The sequence below is a fragment of the Crocuta crocuta genome, unplaced genomic scaffold (genome assembly GCF_008692635.1).
Source record: "Crocuta crocuta isolate KB4526 unplaced genomic scaffold, BGI_CrCroc_1.0 scaffold318, whole genome shotgun sequence".
Classification (NCBI taxonomy): domain Eukaryota; kingdom Metazoa; phylum Chordata; class Mammalia; order Carnivora; family Hyaenidae; genus Crocuta; species Crocuta crocuta.
Window position 1 is genome coordinate 3,298,350 of NW_027531425.1, and position 21,921 is coordinate 3,320,270.

The 21,921-nt window shown below is 37.4% G+C and overlaps 1 protein-coding gene across 3 annotated transcripts in view; it reads left to right on the forward strand.

Moving 5' to 3' along the window:
* The window catches only part of KDM5B (lysine demethylase 5B), a 72,940-nt gene that overhangs the window by 7,381 nt on the left and 43,638 nt on the right, over positions 1 to 21,921 (forward strand). For all 3 annotated transcript variants that reach the window (XM_077772099.1, XM_077772098.1, XM_077772100.1), the window contains exons 2-4: positions 15,039 to 15,116; positions 16,481 to 16,603; positions 17,605 to 17,775. In XM_077772099.1, the coding sequence (XP_077628225.1) occupies positions 15,039 to 15,116; positions 16,481 to 16,603; positions 17,605 to 17,775 (372 nt within the window). The remainder of the gene's footprint in view (positions 1 to 15,038; positions 15,117 to 16,480; positions 16,604 to 17,604; positions 17,776 to 21,921) is intronic.

Below are 21,921 nucleotides of genomic sequence, written 5' to 3' on the forward strand. Positions count from 1 at the left end.
TATTTGGTGAGCTTTGTGTTAAGAAATGTTTAAAATTACTTTAATTTCTCCTAGTATGGGATGGCTGTGATGCTGTTGAAGCCCTGCAAATGGAAAGCATCATATCTTACCTAACAATTTAAATAATGCCAATTCTAGCAGGATAGGAAATTGAGTTAGTACATTGAGTCTTTAATATTCCACAATTATTTTACTTATAAAGTGGGGAGAAAAGTAGAAGAGGTGGCAGGGAAAATGTTTATTTTTGATCCTCAGGACAGAGCTGGATTATATTTTATTCTTTACTAAAAATTAGGCAAACTTAAAATAAAGCTAATGAGAACTCCCATACAAACCTGGATTCCCCCAGTGTTTTTTTTGTCCAGATAGGTCTTGTTATTGAATCTCATAACAATGCTTCTTAGGTGGACTCATATATACTGTGTTTCTGCTAGTGTGGTTTTCTTCGTTTTTATCCTGGATCAAGCAGTTTACTCGGTCAGTATTGTTTTCTAAATAGACTTTATTTGGGTTGTGTGGGTGGCTTAGTCGGTAAAGCGTCTGACTTCTCTGCTCAGGTCATGATCTTACTGTTTGTGGGTTTCAGCTCCACATCAGGCTCTGAGCTGTCAGCTCAGAACCTGCTTTGGATTCTGTGTTTCCCTCTCTCTCTGCTCCTCCCCTGTTCACGGTTTCTCTCTCTTTCAAAAATAAATAAACATAAAAAAATAGACTTTGTTTTTTTATTTATTTTGAGAGAAAATGACAGAGAATCCCATACAGGCTCCATGCCATCAGCACAGAGCCCGATGCGGGGCTCAATCCCAGGAACTGTGAGATCATGATCTAAACCAAAATCAAGAGTCGGATGCATAACCAACTAAGCCACCCAGGCGCCCCTCAGTACTGCTTTCTACATGTATTAAAAACACTTTCTGATGGCATATATAGTTAAGTGTTAAGTCTTTAAATGTTGAGTATTTTAGTTGGTAGCATGCACCTAATCTAAGATTTCTTTTCTGAGCTCTGCTCCTTACATAGCCCTAGGCAGATTTCTGTGCATTCCTGTGCTAATTCTTGTCATCTCACTGGCTTGACCATATTGCAATGTTCAGAGAACTAAAGTCTAAAACTCAGTGCATATTGAGCACTTGGTTGGAGCTTTTATTAAGCACATATTTCTATGTGGCATACATACTCCAGACTACAGATGCTGAAACATTATCATTTTACTCTAATCTCATAACTCCAGAAACAAAGAACAAATCCATATCAAAACCACATAATTACAAGTTCTTTAAGGCAAGATCCTCTCAATTTTTTGTGTGGTTGTACCAGCTCATCATTTGTGATATTTAAACCAGATGGTAACATCTCATCTTTGCCAGTCTTTAACTTGAGGGAAGAGATGGGGAGAGCAGGATCTCTTAGGATTTGTTTTCTGGTATCTTAAAAAAAATTGTTTTTTAAAAAATTTTTAGAGAAGAGCACAAGCAGGGGAGAGAGGCAGAGGGAGAGAGAGCAAACCTCAAGCAGGTTCCAACTAGCGTGGAGCCTGATGGAGGGCTTGATCTCACGACCCTGGGATCATGAGCTGGGCCGAAATCAAGAGTCAGATGCTCAACTGTCTAAGCCACCCACGCTCACCTGTATTCTGGGACCATACTATCTGTGGGACAGGGTGAAGGGGTAGAGATTAGAGAGGTCTACAAAGAGAATCTTTGGAGTGTAACTTCTATTTTGTAAAATTTCAAGTATTCCAAGCGTTTTCTGCTCCCAGAGAGGCTCTTATCCAGTATTATGATGTATTTTGGATAAATTAAGAATAGCCACCAGATTTTCCTGTGGGAGGCTGGCTTCAGGGATTTGTGTAGGGTATGGGTTTTGGGTTTTTAAAAATTGTACTTGATGGCAACCCATTTTTCTGGGTTCCTCTCTCTCACCACTTTTTTTTATTCATTGCTAATCTGTGGCTCTTCTCATCTTCCATTTGTAAAATATATCTTTAACTTATATAACGTAATTGTTTATCAAGATTTTTTTTTTTTTTTAGAGGAACAGAGTTTAGAATTTAACTTAGGATCCAAGGTAATTTGTTTTTGGAGATTGGTATTAGTTAGGAAATGAAAACCTATTTTATGGAAAGAATACTGGAGTGGGAATGAAAACATTTGGTTTCTGGTGTGTGTTCCATTGTTTATGTGTTATCCTTGAGCTGCTAGCCTTAAGAGGGTCATGACTATTTTCAGAGTTTTTTATTCCATTAAACTGCTTATAAAATAGGGATTATGCTAGCCCTGCTTTACACAGTGAAGCCTAAAAGAGGCAAGTAAATTTGCTCACGGTCTCCTGACTATTAAGTGGTGGAGTCAGTATTTGAACCTAGAATAGAATTAGTGCACTTAACCACTATTGATATTGAATGATATATCCATAGTAATGATACAGTTATGATTACATGAGATAGTTGATGGAAAATGAGTCTTATTTTTATTATTTTATTATATATTTGTATTATTCTTTTGTTTATACATTTTCCATCCTGGTATAGGCTACCCTTTTTTTTTTTCCTAATAGGCTCAGCAAAAAACAATTTTATAACATAGTTCTTGCTGCTAAGGTATATAAGGTTTTATATATAAGGAAACTGCTGAAACAAGTGACTTGTCTAAGGTGATGCAGCTTTTAAAGGATATATTGGAAAGTTTCAAGCCGTTGCTTTTTACTTCCAAGTTCACTGTTCTCTTTTTTAAAATATTTATTTTATTTATTGAGAGAGAGGAAGGGAGGGAAAGGATGCCCATGTAAGCACACAAGCAGGGGACAGGGCAGAGAGAGATGGAGAGAGAATCCCAAGCAGTCTCCACCTATCAGTGCAGAGTCCAATGCAGGGCTAGATCTCACGGACTGTAAGATCATGACCTGAGCCGAAATCAAGAGTTGTATACTTAGCCTAATGAGACACCCAGGTCCCCTATTTATGAAATTTTATTTATTATTATTTTTTAAGTTTATTTATTTTGAGGGAGACAGGGTGGGTGGGAGGGACAGGGAGAGCGAGAATCCCAAGTAGGCTCCACATTGTCAGCCCAGAGCCTGATGTGAGGCTTGAACTCACAGACTCTGAGATCATGACCTAAGGCAAAATTAAGAGTCAGATGCTTAACCAACTCAGCCATCCAGATGCCCCTAATGTTTATTTTTGAGAGAGAGACCGAGCAGGAGTGAGGAAGGCGCAGAGAGAGAGAGGGAGACACAGAATCTGAAGCAGGTTCTAGCTCCAAGCTGTCAGCACAGAGCCCAACATGGGGCTTGAACTCCTGGACAGTGAGATCATGACCTGAGCCAAAGTTGGACGCTCATCAGACTGAGCCACCCAGGCACCCCTGAAATTTTAAATAAATCATATACCCTCATTCTTTTAATTTACCAATGTGTGTGAGCTTCGCATTTCATATATTGTTGGTTGCTTGGTTCATTTGAATGGAAACTCCTGGCTCATCTGTTGTCATTCTGGTGACCACCAGGTTTAGTTAGAAGAGTATTTAGGCCCCCAGAATGTAGCCCTCTTCCCATCAAAATCATCCTGGGCTCCACCCTAGAATTAGAATCTCATGAGATGCCCAAGTATTTGAATTTTAAGAAGCTCCTCTAGTCATTCTAAAACCCAGCTGGGTTTAAGAACTATTGGTTTAGATAGTTCCTTGCTGAGATTTAGGCAGCTGTTCATAGAAGAGATTTTCTTATCTGTTGACTTTGAGTTAATAGAATTTCTCAACTCCACTACCAGAAACAAGGGGATCTTTTTGTCAGCTCTGATGAATGAAGAAATGAATTGGGTCCTTGGGTTTGGTTGTGAGTTCAATTTAGTATATTTATTAATATGTCGATAAGTGCCAGTCATTGTGTTAAGGGTTTTAGAAATGAGTTAAGCAGCTTTGACTTAAAGGAACTCATAGTCTACCGTGAGAAAGGTCTGCAACTAGATTATATGGTGTGATATGCACAACAAGTAATGGAAATTGTGTATCAAACGGTCGAAGATTAGGGTTGAGGGGATGTGGAGGTAGATGGCGTAAAGCGGCGGAGCTGCTTCAGATGTTTGGAAGGATTTTGGATTGAGATAGGGTTAGGGAGGAAATAGGGGTATAGAATGAGAATGAGAATCTGACAGACCCTCAAGAAATACCAACATTTAAAGAAGGAAGAGGACATAGTTGTAAGCTGTAGGAAAAGTGCCAGGGGGAAAAACAGGTTTCTTTTTCTTTTTTTAAATATTTTTTATTTATTTCAGAGAGAGAGAGAGAAACAGCGTGAACAGGGGAGGGTCAGAGAGAGAGGGAGACACAGAATAGGAAGCAGGCTCCAGGCTCTGAGCTAGCTGTCAGCACAGAGCCCGACGCGGGGCTCGAACCCACAAACCATGTGATCATGACCTGAGCCGAAGTCCGCCGCTTAACCGACTGAGCCACCCAGGCGCCCCGGGGAAAAAACAGGTTTCTTGAGAGTCAGTATTTGAGACTTATATGACTTGTGATGATTTTCTTAAGTCTCATCTCTAGACACAGAGTCTTTTATTTAAATCCTTTATTTAAAACCTGGAAAAGTAGATAATAGAAGAGTTTTCATAGTGTGTGTCCCTTTGCTACCAGGCAGCCATTCAAAATGAGGACCACTTTTATCAGGCTGCAACTTCTGCATATTTTAGGTTAAAACGGATTACCTATTAAATCAAGTTATTATTAAATGTGGCAATAAATATGAAGTAAGTAAGGCAGTTAATAGTGCTAACTCTATAATAGTAATACCCAGTATGGTTTGAGATATATCATAGGACAAATATATTTTAAGACCTTTGGAGATAAGACCTATTTACCTACCACTGCAAGTAAGTTGAGCATGCCTGTGCATTAGTACATCCATTTCTCTTTCAAAAAGGAGATCTATCTAGCCTTGAAGCATGCTCAGAATTACAGTATTTTGAATAGACTTGCAGGTTGCCCTTACATAAATATTAAACCATCTGACAGTAGCAGGAAAGGAGCCGTTTACTAGCAATTCCCGTTCAGGTCCAAGCTTCAGTCTTTTACTTCAGATAGGGCTATTAGGGATCATACAAGTTCTAAAATTATTTCCACTTTTAATGTTCAGTCTGCAGTTAGTTGTGACAGGGCTAAATAGGTAATTATTTGCATCCAGTGAAATGTATGGCTTACTGTTTCTTTCTTTTTTTTTTTTAAGTACAGTTGCCAAATGTCTTCAAATGAAACATCAAACAAAAACAAAAGTTTTGTATTCTTTTGGTATCTTCTTAGAGACCCAAGCCAAGTTTTAATGTTGCTATTGTCCCTTTTGTGATCTTGATTTTGAATCTCCGAGTGTCCAGTTTGTAAAGTACTAAAGTTGTAGAACATGTGTTTATAGATTTAATGAGGCCTTAAAGTTAGGGTGTGTGATGTTTAACTTTCCCTGCCCTTGGTGCCCAGGTAGGTTTGGGTGTTGCTGAGGGGAAGGTTGAAGGGGCAGAGTCTAACCTTTTTCCTAAACTCCTTCCCCTGACAAATCATTCCTGGAACCTTTCTCTGAAGTATGTCATCTTTTCTTAACCTTGGTAGCCTCAGTTTTCTGCCAGAAATGGTCTTTTCCTCACTGGGATCCTAGTTATGAAAGAAAACAGAATCAAAGCTACATGTTACATTTCCTTGGGGGAGAAACTGTAGCAGAATAGCTACTTGATTGTAACATGGCTTGGTATAGACATTGAAGTAATATTTGCACCAATTACAATTGCTGTAGGGGAGAAGGATCTGAAACTTCTTCTGGTTCCATTCGGTGATTTGTGTTGTAAGATGTCTGTGAATGATCTAAAAGAAATAATGCTTTCCTCTTAAATTTTCATGATTGACCTATCATGATGTCAGCCCATTTGAGTGGAAGATGATTTGTTCTAGGAATTTAGCTTTCTTATGATCATTCTGGGGGATTTTTAAAAGGATGCTTCCAATATAGAGGCCTGATGAGGCTTAGGGGGATATGCCAAAAATTTATTGAATCACTTCAGTAGTTATCTTTGGTAGACATCTGTTAGGTACCTTTTGGAAGATACAGGTTTTCGTGTGATCGTTACTCCCTTCTTCTTATTGTTTATAAACAAAATGGTACTTGGCTTGTTGTATAAAGTGGCCTGGAAAGGAAACCATGTTTTTAAGGTTTGGGGGGTTGGTGGTGGGACATTTTCCATAGTATTTTAACATGGTTTTTGACAATTACAAATCGAAGTCCTTTAGGGGTCCTGAAACTACAGGTGATTATTAAAAGAGGTCCTTATTGGAACTAATGCTTAAAAAAGTAAATATGACATGTCTTTTACCAGTGTATTTTCATTTACTAATAGATGCTCCTCCATAGAAACAGTCCTTGGACACTTTATATTCTTTTTAAATAAATTCTGTAAAACTGAAAACTAATGGTGTTTTACCAGGTCCTGTCTATTATAGGAATTATAATTTTTTTTAATAGTTTATTGTCAAGTTGGTTTCCATATAACACCCAGTGCTCATCCCTACGAGTGCCCTTCACCATGCCCATCACTCCCCACCCTCATCAGCCCTCAGTTTGCTCTCGGCATTCAAGAGTCTCTCATGGTTTGCCTCCCTCCCTCTCACCCACTATTTTTTCCCTTTTTCTCCCCCACAGTCTCCGTTAAGTTCCTCCTAATCCTCCTATACATGCAAACATGGTATNAACGTGGGGCTTGAACTTAGCAAGAGTGAGATCATGACCTGAGCCCAAGTCAGATGCTTAGCCAGCTGAGCCACCCAGGTGCCCCTCAGGCTTTGTTTTTATTGACCTTGACTATTTTGAGGAATACTCACTTGGGTATTTTGTAGGATGCCCCATTATTGGAATTTATCTAATTTTTTTTTCATGGTAAGAGTGGGTTTATGGGCAACTGATTTTTATTTATTTTTAAGATGTTATTTTTATTTAAAAAATTGGTGTGTGTGTGTTGGGGGCGCCTGCATGGCTCAGTCGGTTAAGTATCCTTCTCGACTTTGGTTTAGGTCATGATTTCATGGTTCATGAGTTTGAGTCTTGCACTGGACTTTGTGCTGACAGTGCAGAGCCTGCTTGGGATTCTCTCTCTTTTCTTCTCTCTGCCCCTCCCCTGCTCACGCTCTCTCTTTCTCTCTCAAAATAAATAAGCTAAAAATAATAATAAAATCACAGATTAAAAGCTTTAAGTTTAGGGGCGCCTGGGTGGCTCAGTTGGTTAGGCGTCCGACTTCGGCTCAGGTCATGATCTCACGGTTCGTGGGTTCGAGTCCCGCGTCTGGCTCTGTGCTGACAGCCAGCTCAGAGCCTGGAGCCTGTTTCAGAGTCTGTGTCTCTCTCTCTCTGCCCCTCCCCAGCTTGTGCTCGCTGTCTATCTCAAAAGTAAATAAACGTTAAAAAAAATTTTAATAATAAAAAAAAAAGCTTTAAGTTTATTTTAAAGGAAGCTAAAATGAGCTTCCTAGAAGGTAGGGATGTTTTATTTATAATGATTAACATTGGAAAGTAAAGAAAATAACCTAAATGTCTAATAATAGGAAATTTTAAAAAGTATCACTACAATAAAGTATTAAATGTTCACAGCATAGTAAGTAAAAGGCAAAATATATACATATTTTTAAAACTATTACGTAATTTTTAAAAATTCTTTTTAATTTAATTTATTTTTTTTTACAAATAGTTTATTGTAAACTATGACATAATTTTTTGAAGATTATGAAGATAACTTGCATTTTAGAAGATACTGGAAAGATGTATACCAAAATGCAACAGGTTTTCTCTGAGATTATGGCTAATTTTTTCTTCATATGCATTTTCTGATATTTTAGTAATGAGGGTATTTTGTATTAGAGAAAATTATTTTAAGCTTATTCTACGCTTAGCTTTTACCTCAGTAAGAGAATATGCAGTCACGAAGTTTTACATAGTGGATATATAGGAAATGGGTTGGTTAATATAAAATACTAACATCGTGGAACCATACATAGGCTTGCCCACTACTGTGTTAACTTTTATAATATAGAAGTTGAATTCTTTTGTAACCCTAGCAGCTCCTCTCTTTGCAGATCCATTGTTAAGTACCTCTACCCTTGAATTATATACCTAAAACAGTCTTAGGAAAAGCTCTTTAAGCATGGAAACATGACAGTATCTTCTCCTTTAAGAAGCAAGGTTGCATATATCTCAATAAAGCTGGAAAAAAATACAGCAAAAAAAAAAATAGATGAATGGGCCTTGAATAGTATGTATTAATTTATGAATGCCATTTTTTAATGTTTGTTTTTGAGAGAGAGGGAGCATGAGAAGGAGAGGGGGCAGAGAGAGAGACACACACACAGAATCTGAAGCAGGTTCCTGGCTCTGAGCTGTCAGCACAAAGCCCGATGTGGGGCCCAAACCCACAAACTGTGAGATCATTATCTGAGCCAAAGTTGGAGGCTTAAACAACTGAGCCACCCAGGCGCTCCCTATGAATGTCATTTTATACAATTTGATAATGAAGATTAGAGAATTGAAACAATTGTTTTGAACATAACCAGTCATAAAACAAAACAAGGTTACAATAGGCTTCCTGGGAACTGAAGCTTTGCAACATAAATGTTTCCTCCTAACTAACATTTTTGACCGCTTACTTTGTAAATGCCAGGAGCTATCTAAAGGCTTTTGCCCATATTATTTAAGCCTCAGTTTCCCCTTTTTACATGTACCTAAGCTACAGAGAGATGAGCTAGTACAAAGCCACACAGTCAGGATTTGAACTCAGGCAGTGTGACACCAGAGCGTATCCTCTTTAACATGTTTTACTGTGCAAGGGTAAAGGAAATGACATTTTAAAGCACTTTAAAAATGCGCTTTAAAAATGCTTTAAAATGAGCACTGGAGAAATAACAGTGGGGAGGAGGGTGGAAATCTAGGGGAGCCCTTTAACCTGTGTTGAAATTGCCCTGATGCCAACTAGAGTTAGGCTGGAAGGATAGAATCCTTAAAGGTACAGTTTAGAGGTCAGATACTCCTTGAAAGTTAGGTTGAGTGACTTTTTGCTAGAAGAAATTCTGTTTCAGTGGTCAGAACTTAATGTAATAGAATACTTGCTATTTTTGCTTTATAATAAATACTCCTTTATATTTGTAATTTTAATACTCACCATAGTCCTGAAGGTAGCTACTGTTTGTACATTTCAAATGGAAAAGTTAAGATCCCTTAAGTGGTGACTAAAGAACCAAAATGCACACCAGGTCTTCTGACTCTTATTAAGTGCATTACTCTTTCTGTCCTACAGTGTGTGTATATAATCTCCTGACACTCTGAGGAGCCAAGTATCTCATCCATTATCATGTCTTGGTTAAGTATGAGAAGGGACTGAAAAAAAAAAAAGGGGGATAATGAGATAAGAATTTGAAGGTGCAAAAGTTTTGAAAGCCAAATATACTCGCAGGATTTCCCCCTTAAGGTTATAGACTCCTTTGAGAGCTTGGTGGAAGCTGTGGACTGTCCCCCCAAAATCCACATGCACTCAATTCAAATACAGTATAAGAATCTCTGATTTAAGGAATAAAAGTGATTCTGTAGTCTAAAAAGAAAACCCTCAGTGATTTTTTAACTAGTGGCTCACTAAGGATGAGAGATCTTTATTAATTTTTAAAGTTTATTTATTGAGAGAGAGAGAGAGAGGGAGGGAGGGAGGTGGGATGGGGCAGAGGGAGGGGAAAGAAAGAATCCGGCACTGTACACAGTACAGAGCCTGACACTGTCAGTACAGAACCTGACGTGGGGCTCAAACTCACAAGCCCTGAGATCATGACCTGAGTTGAAACCAAGAGTGGGATGCTTAACTGACTGAATCACCCAGTCATCCTATGGATGAGAAATCTTAAACAGACTTTGATCAAATGGATGGCTAATTAAAGCTGCTTGGTGCCAAGCCTACCCTGAGGGAAATAAGAAAGGGAGAAGTTAGTATTATCTAACACATTTTTATTTCTCTTTGGAAGACATTGAAGTCCTTTGTATTACAAAACTTTCCTGACAGGGGCACTTAGGTGTCTCAGTCCACATCTCAGTCAGTTGAGCTTCCGACTTCAGTTCAGGTCATATCTCACGGTTTGTGGGTTTGAGCCCTGCTTTGGGCTGTGTGCTGGCAGCTCAGAGCCTGGAGCCTGCTTCAGATTCAGTGTCTCCCTCTCTGCCCTTTGCCGGCTGTTCTATCTCTCATTTGTTCTCTCACTCTTTCTCTCTCTCATAAATAAACAACAACAAAAACTTTCCTGATAGACACTCATCAGTGAGTGTTCATTGGACCCCACTGAGGGACTCATAAATACTAACTCTACTTGTTTTAAAATGTATAGATAGGGATTTATAATGATTATGGTGTGCCCAATTTTACCAGTTAGATTTGTGCAAGTGTCTTAAGGACATCATACTGACATAAAATCATTAACGTGATGAAAAAGTAGTCATTTTACATTGTATTTCATATGTGTGTTACTTAAATCTTTATTAAGGTCGATAAATCTTGTCCTCAACTGAAAATTTTTCTGACTTGCCTTAAAACGAAGATAATTGTTTGGATCCTTAAAATTTTGCACTATAGTTTTGTGTTAATGTGTTGATAACCTAGAAAGTGTAAGAATCCGGACTAAAACACGGTGTTTAGCTTTGCTGCAATGGATTAAAATCTTTTTAGTGCATTTATTCTATGATGACAGGTTTTAATAGAACATATGCAATTAGAAAATACATTGGTCTTTACTTAATGTAATTATTTGTAAACTAACCAGAATGAGCTTTTGACATTGAGTTTTAAAAATTAGTTTTGTCTGCAGGAGAACCAACTTTTGGAATAGACTCTATACAGAATATTTTTTCTCATTTTGCTGATTATTAAATCTCAAAATGGTGATAGCCTCTCTATAATCAGAAAGATTAAAACAGTATTCTAATATGTGGATGCCAGTACTAGATCATTTACAGACTGAATTTTCATGGTGTTTTTGAAAAATCCTTAGCATCCTATGAAAGTTATTCTCCCACCGGTCAACTTTATTGCACATTTCTCTCAGTTAAATGTACTATAAGTTGTTGTTCAGTGTGGGGACTAAGGAAGAATGTTTACTTGATTTTTCTCAGGCCTCTGAGGATTTCAAAGCTTTAACTTCCTCCTACTTAATTGTCTTCTGAAGGAATATAGTTTTTAGTGCTAAGGAAAATAATTGAACTTTTAAATAATATGGCTGGACATTTATTTTGAAAGTGTTAAAAATAAAGCCATTTTAAAGTTTTAAAAGTGAGCGAATCTCAGCAGGGAATTATATGGGATGCCTTGGAGTCTGTGAGCTCATAACATCTAGTTAGTATGGAAATGCTGTTTTTATGTCAGAAAAAGGATTTATGCACCATTATTGTTAGAGGCTAAAAGTTTTGGTTAGATTATATGATTATATGATATGACCTTTAGATAAAGTGTCAAACCAAAAAATTATCACGTTTTTTAATAGTCTCTTCCCTTTGATGGCTTTTTCCCCCATGTAAAAGTTACAGTCCATTGAGGCCAGACTCAGTAAAGGATACCTTTTTTTTTTTTTTTTAATGTTTACTTATTTATTTTGTGAGAGGGAGGGAGAGCACGAAAGCAGGTGAGGGGCAGAGAGAGAGAGAGCATCCCAAGCAGGCTCTGCACTGTCAGTGGGTGGGGGAGTCCTGTGCAGGGCTCTATTTCACGAATGTGAGAACACAACCTGAGCCCATACCCAGAGCTGGGCACTTAACTGAACCACCCAGGTGCCCCAGCCAAGGATATCTTAATTCTGATATTTCAGTGAGCATTGCAAATAATATGTAATTCTTTTATTGGAGTAAAGCTTTTCAGCTGACAGTGAAAGTCTTGAAATTGAATGACACTTATCCCATTCTCCCTCATTCTTTGTAACCAGAAGAGATGACAAAGATTTCAGTGGTCTGTGTTTAATGAAGAAATGATCTGAAACAGTTTTAGCTTTATATATATTAGAACCATTGTGTAATCTTCTTTAGTGACAGGTATGTACTGTTTTCCTGTTTATTTTTAGGATTCATTAGAAAAAGCTTCAGTATAAAATAAGCATAAATTATATAATATATACATACATACAAAGACACAGCTCACTATAATTTATAAAACTTTAATATACAGATGAGATGAAATTAATTTCTATATCATTGTGTTTTGTGATTAAAAGGCTTATTTGGTTAGTCAGGGAATATCATACGTGACCCAAAAGTCTTAGTTTATTAAAATCCTCAGGCCATTTGGACAGTATGTTAATCATTTACTTGTATATTCTGACATATTATCCTTGATATGTTTTTGGTCTTAACCTTCTACCCAGATTAATTCATTTCAGAAAGCCTACAGCTTTTATTAAGTGTTACGGAGCAAAGCTCTGAGCAATATAAAGTCTTCCTATTAACCTGTGATAGAATATCAAACAATGTGATTTTCTTTTATTACATTGTGTTCTGTACAATTAAACACACTGTTTTCCTTAGCCTTAGTTATCAAACTAAACAAAAACAAATCACTTTCATCTTTTTTACCTGGGTTAGAGTAGGTAGTATTTTTTAAGTTTAGTAACAAGGTATATAGCATTTCTTTAACTGACAACTGACATTTAAACATTAGCCATAGACTTTGTGGAAGAGGCAGTGGGACAACATTAAATACTTGTTAAAACAGTGCTGCCAATTTTTCTTTTTTCTTTGGTTCTTCTTTCTGGTATGGTAGTAAATAGCTTTGTATCAGTTTGTAATCTACTTTTTTTCCCTTTTTAAAAAAACTGGTAAAATGTTTTTAACATAATACTTTATTAGGCATTGCTGTTGAGTATTTTTATTGAAGTCTCCCCGTCACTAAAACAAAACCTTGTTTTACTTCTTCTTTCTTTCTTTCTCCCTTCCTTCCTTCTTTCCCTCCCTCCCTCCCTCCCTCCCTTCCTTCCTTCCTTTCTTCCTGTCTTTTTTTTTTTTTTTTTTTTAAAGTAAGCTCTGCATCCAACATGGGGCATCAATTAATGACCTGAAGATGAAGAGTTGCATGTTCCATGGACTAAGCCAGCCAGGGGCCCTAGACCTTGTTTTACTTTTTAAAAAAAATATTTGAGAGAGAGAGAGAGAATCCCAATCAGGCTGTGCACTGTCAGCCCAGAGCTGAAGTAGGGCTCAAATTCACAAACCATGAGATCGTGACCTGAGCTGAAATCAAGAGTCAGATGCTTAACTGAACCACTCAGACACCCCTGTTTTCTTTTAAACTAAAAGCAATCAACAAATTAGAATTTAAATGAAAAATTGAAAGCAAATAAATAAAAGCAACCAATAGTAATAAGGTCTAACAATATAGATTTGAAATAACAGTAATCTCTTTCCTCCTTCCTATTCTGATAATCTTTAAAATTTACATGTCTGTGGGGTGCCTGGGTGGCTCAGTCTGTTGAGCATCTGACTTCTGGTCAGATCATGATCTTGTGGGGAGTTTGAGCCCCATGTTGTACTCTGTGCTGACAGCTCAAGGGCCTGGAGCCTGCTTTGGATTCTGTGTCTCCCCCTCTCTCTGCCCCTCCCCTGCTCATGCTCTGCCTCTCTCTGTCTTTCTCTGTCTCAAAAATAAATAAACATTAAACAAAATTAAAATTTACATATGTAATATTGTTGGCACAATTTTACATGTTTTAGTTTTTTACTCATCCAGTCTTGGCTGTTTTTCTGTATTTAGAACGTCTAGATCTTTTTTCCTTTATTACAGCTGAAGAGTATTTTATTGCAACTTACAGGTGTGTCAACATTTATTTACTTTATCCTCCATTGATAGATATTAAGGTTTTTTGTTTTGTTTTTTTTTTAATAAGTAATCTCTACACCCGATGTGGGGCTTGAATTTACAACCCTGAGATCAAGAGCCACATGTTCCACTGACTTAGCTAGTTAGGTACCCTAATATTTAAAAAAAAAATTTTAATGTTTATTTTTGAGAGAGAGAAAGAGAGAGAGACAGAGCATGAGTGAGGGGAGGGGCAGAGAGAGAGGGAGACACAAAATTCAAAGCAGGCTCTAGGCTCTGAGCTGTCAGCACAAAGCCCAACGCGGGGCTCAGACTCATGGACTGCAAGATCATGACCCAAGCCGAAGTCCATGCTCCACCGACTGAGCCACTCACGCGCCCCAGGGAAGATTTTTTAAAACGAATTTTGTTTGGATGGCAGTNTATCCTTAATTTTATAATAAAAGTTAATGAAACTAGAAGGTTGCATACGTAAAATCTAGTTTATAGATGATTTGATATTCATATAGCTATTTTGTAAAAAGATAACTTCTGTGGAATAGAGGAATCAAAATCTCTTTAAATACCATATGATTTCATTCATATGTGGAACTTAATGTATCAAAATCAAACAATACACTTAATTGAAAATCAAAGAAATCCACTTCCTGTGTTTATTCTCCCACCACCCCAGTCCTACTAATCTCCTATAAGAAGATGTGGTTGGTATATATACACCACAAATACCATATGATTTCACTCCTATGTGGAATTTAAGAAACAAAACAAATGAAGAAAGAAAAAAAAAAAAAAGTGATGTTTTGGAGCACCTGGCCGGCCCAGTCGAAAGAGTATGTGACTCTTGATCTCAGGGTTGTGAGTTCGAGCCCTAAGCTGGGTGTAGAGATTATACTTACAAAATAAATAATAAACTTGTCAGTGATTTTTCAACAGGTTGACTTTCAGTGACATTATTATTCATTTGGAAGGGTGTGAGGAGGGGTGTGTGCAGGATGTATCACTTATATGGGGGGGGTAATCAGTACATATTCTGCTGCTCTGCTGGGAAGATTGAGAAAGTACTACGCATGTTCTGTTTTGTTTTACTGGTAGGAGGTACCTTGTGTTTTACTTGACTGGGGTTTTAACACATATTTTTGAATGTCAGAATTATAAATTCTTCTGATAAAAGCCTTTGCTTCTCCCCTAGGATTGGCAGCCACCATTTGCTTGTGACGTTGACAAACTTCATTTTACCCCACGTATCCAGAGGCTGAATGAATTGGAGGTATTGTCTTGACTACTGTTCTGGTTGCCTGTATTTCAGAAGGGCTTTCTTGGAGGAATCTGTCACAAATCTAGTGGTTTTTAGTGAAGCTAAAATATGGCCAATAATTGATAATCATGGTAAAACAGATGACATTAAAGCCTTTGTAGCCAACCAGATTTCATTAAAAACACTGACTTTGTCAATCATTCTTGGCCTATGAATTCACTTAAATCCTTCTAAATTTAGGTGACATTCACAGTAATTTAGGTCTTGAAAGGAATTGACTTTGAGAATCATCTAATGGAAAAGAATCTCCAGCTCTAATTTTCTTCCAAGTACACATCTCCACTTAGATTTAATAACACTTTAATTTCCTAAGGGAGGAGTGTGGGGAGTACTGAGAATTTTCAAGAGAAGAGGTGATTTTCTTCAGTCTCTGGGTGACTGAAACTCTCAAGTGCAGGGTGAATAAAGCTTAGGTATTGAAAACCTAGAGGTAGTGTTTATATTAATGTTTTGCTAACCTGATTTTCATATTGAATCATGTTTTGTTTTTCTATAAAAAATGAAACATTTTTAACTTAAATGAAACATATATCCCCTAGGATTCTGTGGGATCCCAGAATTTCTGTATTTTGTGTCTGTATTTTCAAGTTGAGCTTGAAGGACAGGAAATGAGTGCCAACTTTGAGGTCTTAGACTGGGAACATCTGAACGTTCATTTCAGTTGTTTTTGAGCAAGATAAAACTCCTAAAACTCTCTGACTTACATTTAATTTTCAAGGAGGGGAAAGAAAAATGACCAAGAAAAATTTTTTTGGACAAAAAGTTTTTAATGACTTACAGACAACAGTAATACTTTGTTAAAGGAATGACATTTAAGAAATTTACCCTGGTTTTCCTTTATCTTATCAGGACTTGTTAAAATTGGTATGAAATCGCTTTTGTAATTCTGTTTTTAGGTTTTGTGTTTGAGAAAATAAGAAAATTTGTATTTGGAAAGAACAGACCTTTAAAATATCCCAGTTGTAAAAAGACTAAAGCATATAGAAGCTTATGATATAATTTTGACCAGTAACAAAATTGTGCTTATATGATTCCTTAAATGAAGTACTTTTCAGAGTGCCTGTTTAAGGGAAGGCTTACTGAGTTTTTAACTCTGCCAGACACATGGCAGGGGCTGAATTAAATTTTTGTTGAGTTAATGTATAATTATTTAACTAGCTTTTTTTGGTATATTTTTTGGCAGTTTCTCTGTTGAATTCAGAAATGATATTTCACTTAAATATTCTAAGAGTGAAACTACCACACACACAGGTAATAATAGGCAGGGGTCTTAAAATAAGCTCGATAGGATTAAAATTCACTTCTGTGTTATTTAGGCTCAAACTCGAGTAAAACTGAATTTCTTGGACCAGATTGCAAAGTACTGGGAGTTACAGGGAAGTACTCTGAAAATTCCACATGTGGAGAGGAAGATCTTGGACTTGTTTCAGCTCAATAAGGTAAGAGGCTAATGGCCATCTCCCTCTTTTAGTATCTTTCTGCCAGCATAAATTTGAGCTTCTTCACTTTAAAAAGAAACTTACTGTTTCAAATATGTAAAATGAAATTCTCCATTCACTTTAGTAATAGATCGGGCTCTACATGTCAGGTCTGAAAGCCTTGAAAGCCTTATCTTGTGAAATTTTGCTGCCATCTTTTTTGTGTGTGTCATTTAAAAACTTTAATAGTTCCGTAAGATACTCTTTTCTGTTTTATTGTAGTAAAAACAACTGAGGTTCAGGGAGAAAATTGACCAAACTCTAAAGGCTGAGTCAGAATTCAGTACTTTAACTTCAGGTTCACTTCAGTGTAAAGTCTACATTCTTAACTCCCAAATGGTGCCATCTTTCCTACTCCTTAGTTTATGAAGAGTTGTAAGGGTTACTGAAGTTAGACCAAGGACTAGGACTTGTTCTTTATTTATTAGAGATTTAATTGTTGGTCTAGTTCTTCCTTCTAGAAAATCTTGACTGCTTTGGGGAACTAAGAAGTAGCTTTTTGGGGTACAACATGTTTATGGGCTATATTTAAATTTTCTAGCTTGAAAATAAAATTTCTTTGACTTGGAAAAAGTATTTTTTTTTAAAGTTTATTTTGAGACACACACACACACACACACACACACACACACACACACCATGAGCGAGGGNCATGAGCGAGGGAGGGGCAGAAAGAGGGAGAGTGAGAATCCCAGGCAGTCTTCTCATTGTCAGCACAGAGGCTGATGCAGGGGTTTATCTCATGAATGGTGAGATCATGACCTGAGCCAAAATCAAGAGTCAGATGCTCAACCAACTGAGCCACCCACATGCCTCAGAGAATATATTAAAAAAANAAATATATTTTTAAAACTTACCGTTGCCAAGAACATGTTGTTCTCAGAATCGTACCTAGATACGATGGAATTAGAAGTGATTTCTATATATGTGTTTCTAATTTCTTTTCCTATTTTATTTAACAGTTAGTTGCAGAAGAAGGTGGATTTGCAGTCGTTTGTAAGGATAGAAAATGGACCAAAATTGCCACCAAGATGGGATTTGCTCCTGGCAAAGCTGTGGGCTCCCATATCAGAGGGCATTATGAGCGAATCCTCAACCCCTACAACTTGTTCCTGTCAGGAGACAGTTTGAGAGTGAGTATTGAGGCTGATCTTAACCTATTTTATTTCACTGCTTATTGGTACGTTATCTTTTAGGGTGAATGAATAAGCCTTAGTTCTTTGTGGAATGCACTGCTGAGAAGACTATGTTTTGTGAGTTTTTCCTCCAGTGTTTCTGCTGCTGTGTTTTAAGAGCAGCCGTACTTAGAAGTTTGGAATGAATAAGGTTGGAGAAGAAATACCCTTTTGCTGTCAGAAGCCAAAGTCTGTATTTAACTTCACTAAGGCTGTGTCTTCCTAACGACAAGTTCATTATTATCTTGTTATGGCTCATGCTTTTGCACTCACATACTATGTAGCGCATATTCCTAGTTGTCACAGCAAAATATGACCTGTGAAAGAAGTTGCCTACCTGTTCTCTCGCCATCTGAGATCTCCAAGGATATTTTCAGATAGAATGTTAATATGAATAAAAGGTAGAGGATTTAATAATGCTAGATAGCTAATGGATCCCTCTTCTAATAGTTCCTGTGTAGCCATGTTTGTTTTTTTTTATAAAGATGGTTTTTGTCAAATTATTCAGATAAGAACTTTCGTTGTAATTAAAGTAAAACAATATTGCAAAAACTTATTTCAAGACTGGTAGAAAGAAGAATATCATTATCTGTTTATCCCTTTGAGTTATTCTAAGGCAAGAGCAGTGAGCCCTATAATTTTAACAATTGTTACTGTGCCACAGAGAAGTAGAAAGATAATGACATAGTTTCAGAGGGTAAACTACTAATCATAACTCTGTCTTGATATTATAGACATACCATCTGTAATACTCAAATTCTATAGATTTTTGTAGCATTGCATTTTTCTTTCCTTTCTCCCTTGATTCCAGGGGAGCTTTCTTTTTAGCCTACAAGGACATGACCAGTCTAATATTCAGAAAGTTGTCTGTGTTCTTAAATGTATATGTGTGAATGTTTAATGAACCTCAGGCATGAAATTTAGAACATTGTATGTGGAACCTTTATGTCTCTGTTTTATAGTTAGATTTGATCTACATATAATTGCCTACAATAGATTTTCTCTTTATTAACCTTTCTGTTTGAGTATGGAAGTCATAGTGAGAGAAAAGAGAGTTTCTACTTGCTTTATGGGTTGCAGCATTTTAAAAACAACTGTATATTTGGAGACACAGTGTAGTTTCATAGTTGAAAAGCACAGAAGCATTTATTCAATCGTAGTCTGAAAGGAATAGATATTTTTTAAAAAAATTTTAAGTGTTTTATTTATTTTTGGGAGAGAGATAGAGACAGCATGAGCAGGGAAGGGTCAGAGAGAGAGGGAGACACAGTCTCTGAAGACAGGGTCCAGGCTCTGAGCTACCTGTCAGCACAGAGCCCGATGCGGGGCTCAAATCCACGAACCGTGAGATCATGACCTGAGCTGAAGTTGGACACTTAACCGACTGAGCCCCCCCAGGTGCCCCAGGAATATGTATTTAAAGATGCCTTTTATAAACATTACATCTACAACACGGATAAATACTTACTGAGGGGCCTGCTGTGTACCAAGTATGTTCTAGGCACTGATAGGTATTCATTGCAGAGCAAAGGAAAATGTGATGACAATAAAAATCACTCCTAATCCTTTCACCTGTTTTTTTTTTTTTCTTTCAAGGGTACTTTTATGCATATATACACAGGCTGGGATTGTATTCTTCACATACAGTATTATATCCTGCCTTTTCTCTGTTTAACATATCATGAGCATTTGCCATGTCATTGAATATTTTTTTATCTAGTGGAATTCTGTTTTTGTGTGTGTATTTTTCTTTGTTGTTACTGTTTTTTTAGAGAGAAAGAGCACGAGCAGGAGGGAAGGGCAGAGAGAGAGAGAGAATGCCAAGCAGGTTCCATGCTGAGTGCGGAGCTGGACGCAAAGCTCAATCCCATGACCCTGGGATTATGACCTGAGCTGAAATCAAGAGTTGGGATGCTCAACTGACTGAGCCACTTAGGCGTGTTGACATTTCATTTTTATATCCAGACCTTGATTTCCTCCTATTGTTGAATGTTTAGGTTTGTTCCAGTATTTATTCATTCATTCATTCATTCATTTATTTATTTATTTATTTATTTATTGTACCGGGATGCCCATTTTTTATACCTTATTTTTGGCCCATTTCTGAGTTTTGGAAATAATTCTTGGAGAAAAGGGTAATTAGAATACATATATGTATTTTTAATTTTTTAAATGTTTATTTTTGAGAGAGAGACCGAGTGCAAGCTGGAGGGGCAGGGGCAGAAAGAGAGAGACACAGAATCTGAACCACGCTCCAGGCTCTGAGCTGTCAGCACAGAGCCTGATGCAGGGCTCAAACTCATGGGTCATAAAATCATGACCTGAGCTGAAGTTGGATTCTGAACTGACTGAGCCACCCTGGTGCCCTGGAATACATAATATTTTTAAAAAGAATCAAAAGCAATGTGATACCACCACACACCTATTAGAATGGCCCAAGACAGAGCACTGACAGCACAAATGCTGGCGAGGATAATAGAAATTCTCATTCATTGCTGGTGGGAGTGCAAAATGGCACAGCTACTCTGGAAGACACTTTGGCTGTTACTTAGAAACCAAACATACTCTCTTACCATACAATCCAGCAATCATGTTTCTTGGTATTTACACAAGAGTTGAAAACTTATGTCCACACAAAACCTGCACATGGATGTTTTTAACATCTTTATTAATAATTGCCAACACTTGGATGCAGCCATGCTGTCCTTCAGGAGGTGAATGGATAAATGAACTGTGTTCTATCTAGAGAATGGAGTATTATTCAGCATTAAAAAGAAATGAGATCTCAAGCCATGATAAGACAAGGAGAGGAACATCACTAAGTGAAAGAAACCAATGTGAGAAGGCTGCATGTACTGTAAGATCCCACACCTGTGGTATTCTGGAAAAGGCAAATGTGTAGAAATGCTAAAAAGATCAGTGGTTGCCTGGGGTTTGGGGGTAGGAGCAAAGGAGGGAAAAATATTCACAGTACAAAGGATTGTCAGGGCGATCAAAATACTACACGTCATTATAGATTTGTCTAAACCCATAGAATGTACAGTATCACAAGTGAATCCTAATGTCAGCTATGGACTGTGAGTGATAATGATGTGTTAGTGTAGGTTCATGAGTTGTAACAAATGTACTACTACTCTGGTAGAGGATGGTGACAACAGGGGAGGCTGTGCCTGTGTGACAGTAGGGCATATATAGTAAATCTCTACCTTCACATCTTGATTGTGCTGTCAACCTAAAACTTCTCTAGAAAATCTTAACATTAAGGGGGAAAAAGAAGTCTTAACATTAAGGGGGAAAAATATGCTCAGTGAAGGAATTGTTTCAAAAGGGTGAACCGAAGCCTAGAGTAAGTTTTGGGAAACGTGAGAATAACTGAGCAGTGATGTCCTGGTAGAGTGGGACATGAGCCTCACATTTTCTAGGTGTCTCAGCAGATGCTCTGACTCTGTAGGATGGGGTCCTCATGCTCTGGTATCAGTTACCTCTCAATCCCAGTTTATCAAATAAAGGTTAAAATTAGTCTGCATTCACTAGCATTAGATGCAAAGCAAACACATCAGGTGTGTGTTTGGAACTGTGGTTTGGAATAAAATCATAAAGCTCTTCATATATATTCTGAAAAGTTTCTGACCTTGATTTTACCTTAGATCTTTAAAGTCCTTACAGAATGAAGCTAGACCATAGTTGATGGAATGATTTAGATTTGGTGGGAGATAGGGACCACATATATAAGCGGGCGAGGATGGAGGGGGCAGGGGGAGAGAATCCTGAGCTGGCTCCATGTTCAGTGGGGAGCCTGACATGGGGCTGCATCTCAAGACCACAAGGTCACAACCTAAGCCAATATCAAGAGTCAGATGCTTAACTGACTGAACCACTCAGGTGTCCTGGTAAGGTCTGCTTTTCTGACCATCCACTTAATAAAATTTTCTTGATTCAGTTCAATTCATATCTGCACGATCATACATATTTCTAGGTTTCAAATAAAAAGTTTAGGGGTGCTTTGCATAAAAGTATATTACTGTGGATTTCTGGGACATGAGTTTAAGTCCCATGTTGGGTGTAGAGATTACTTAAATATATTTTTAAAAAGAAAATTTATAT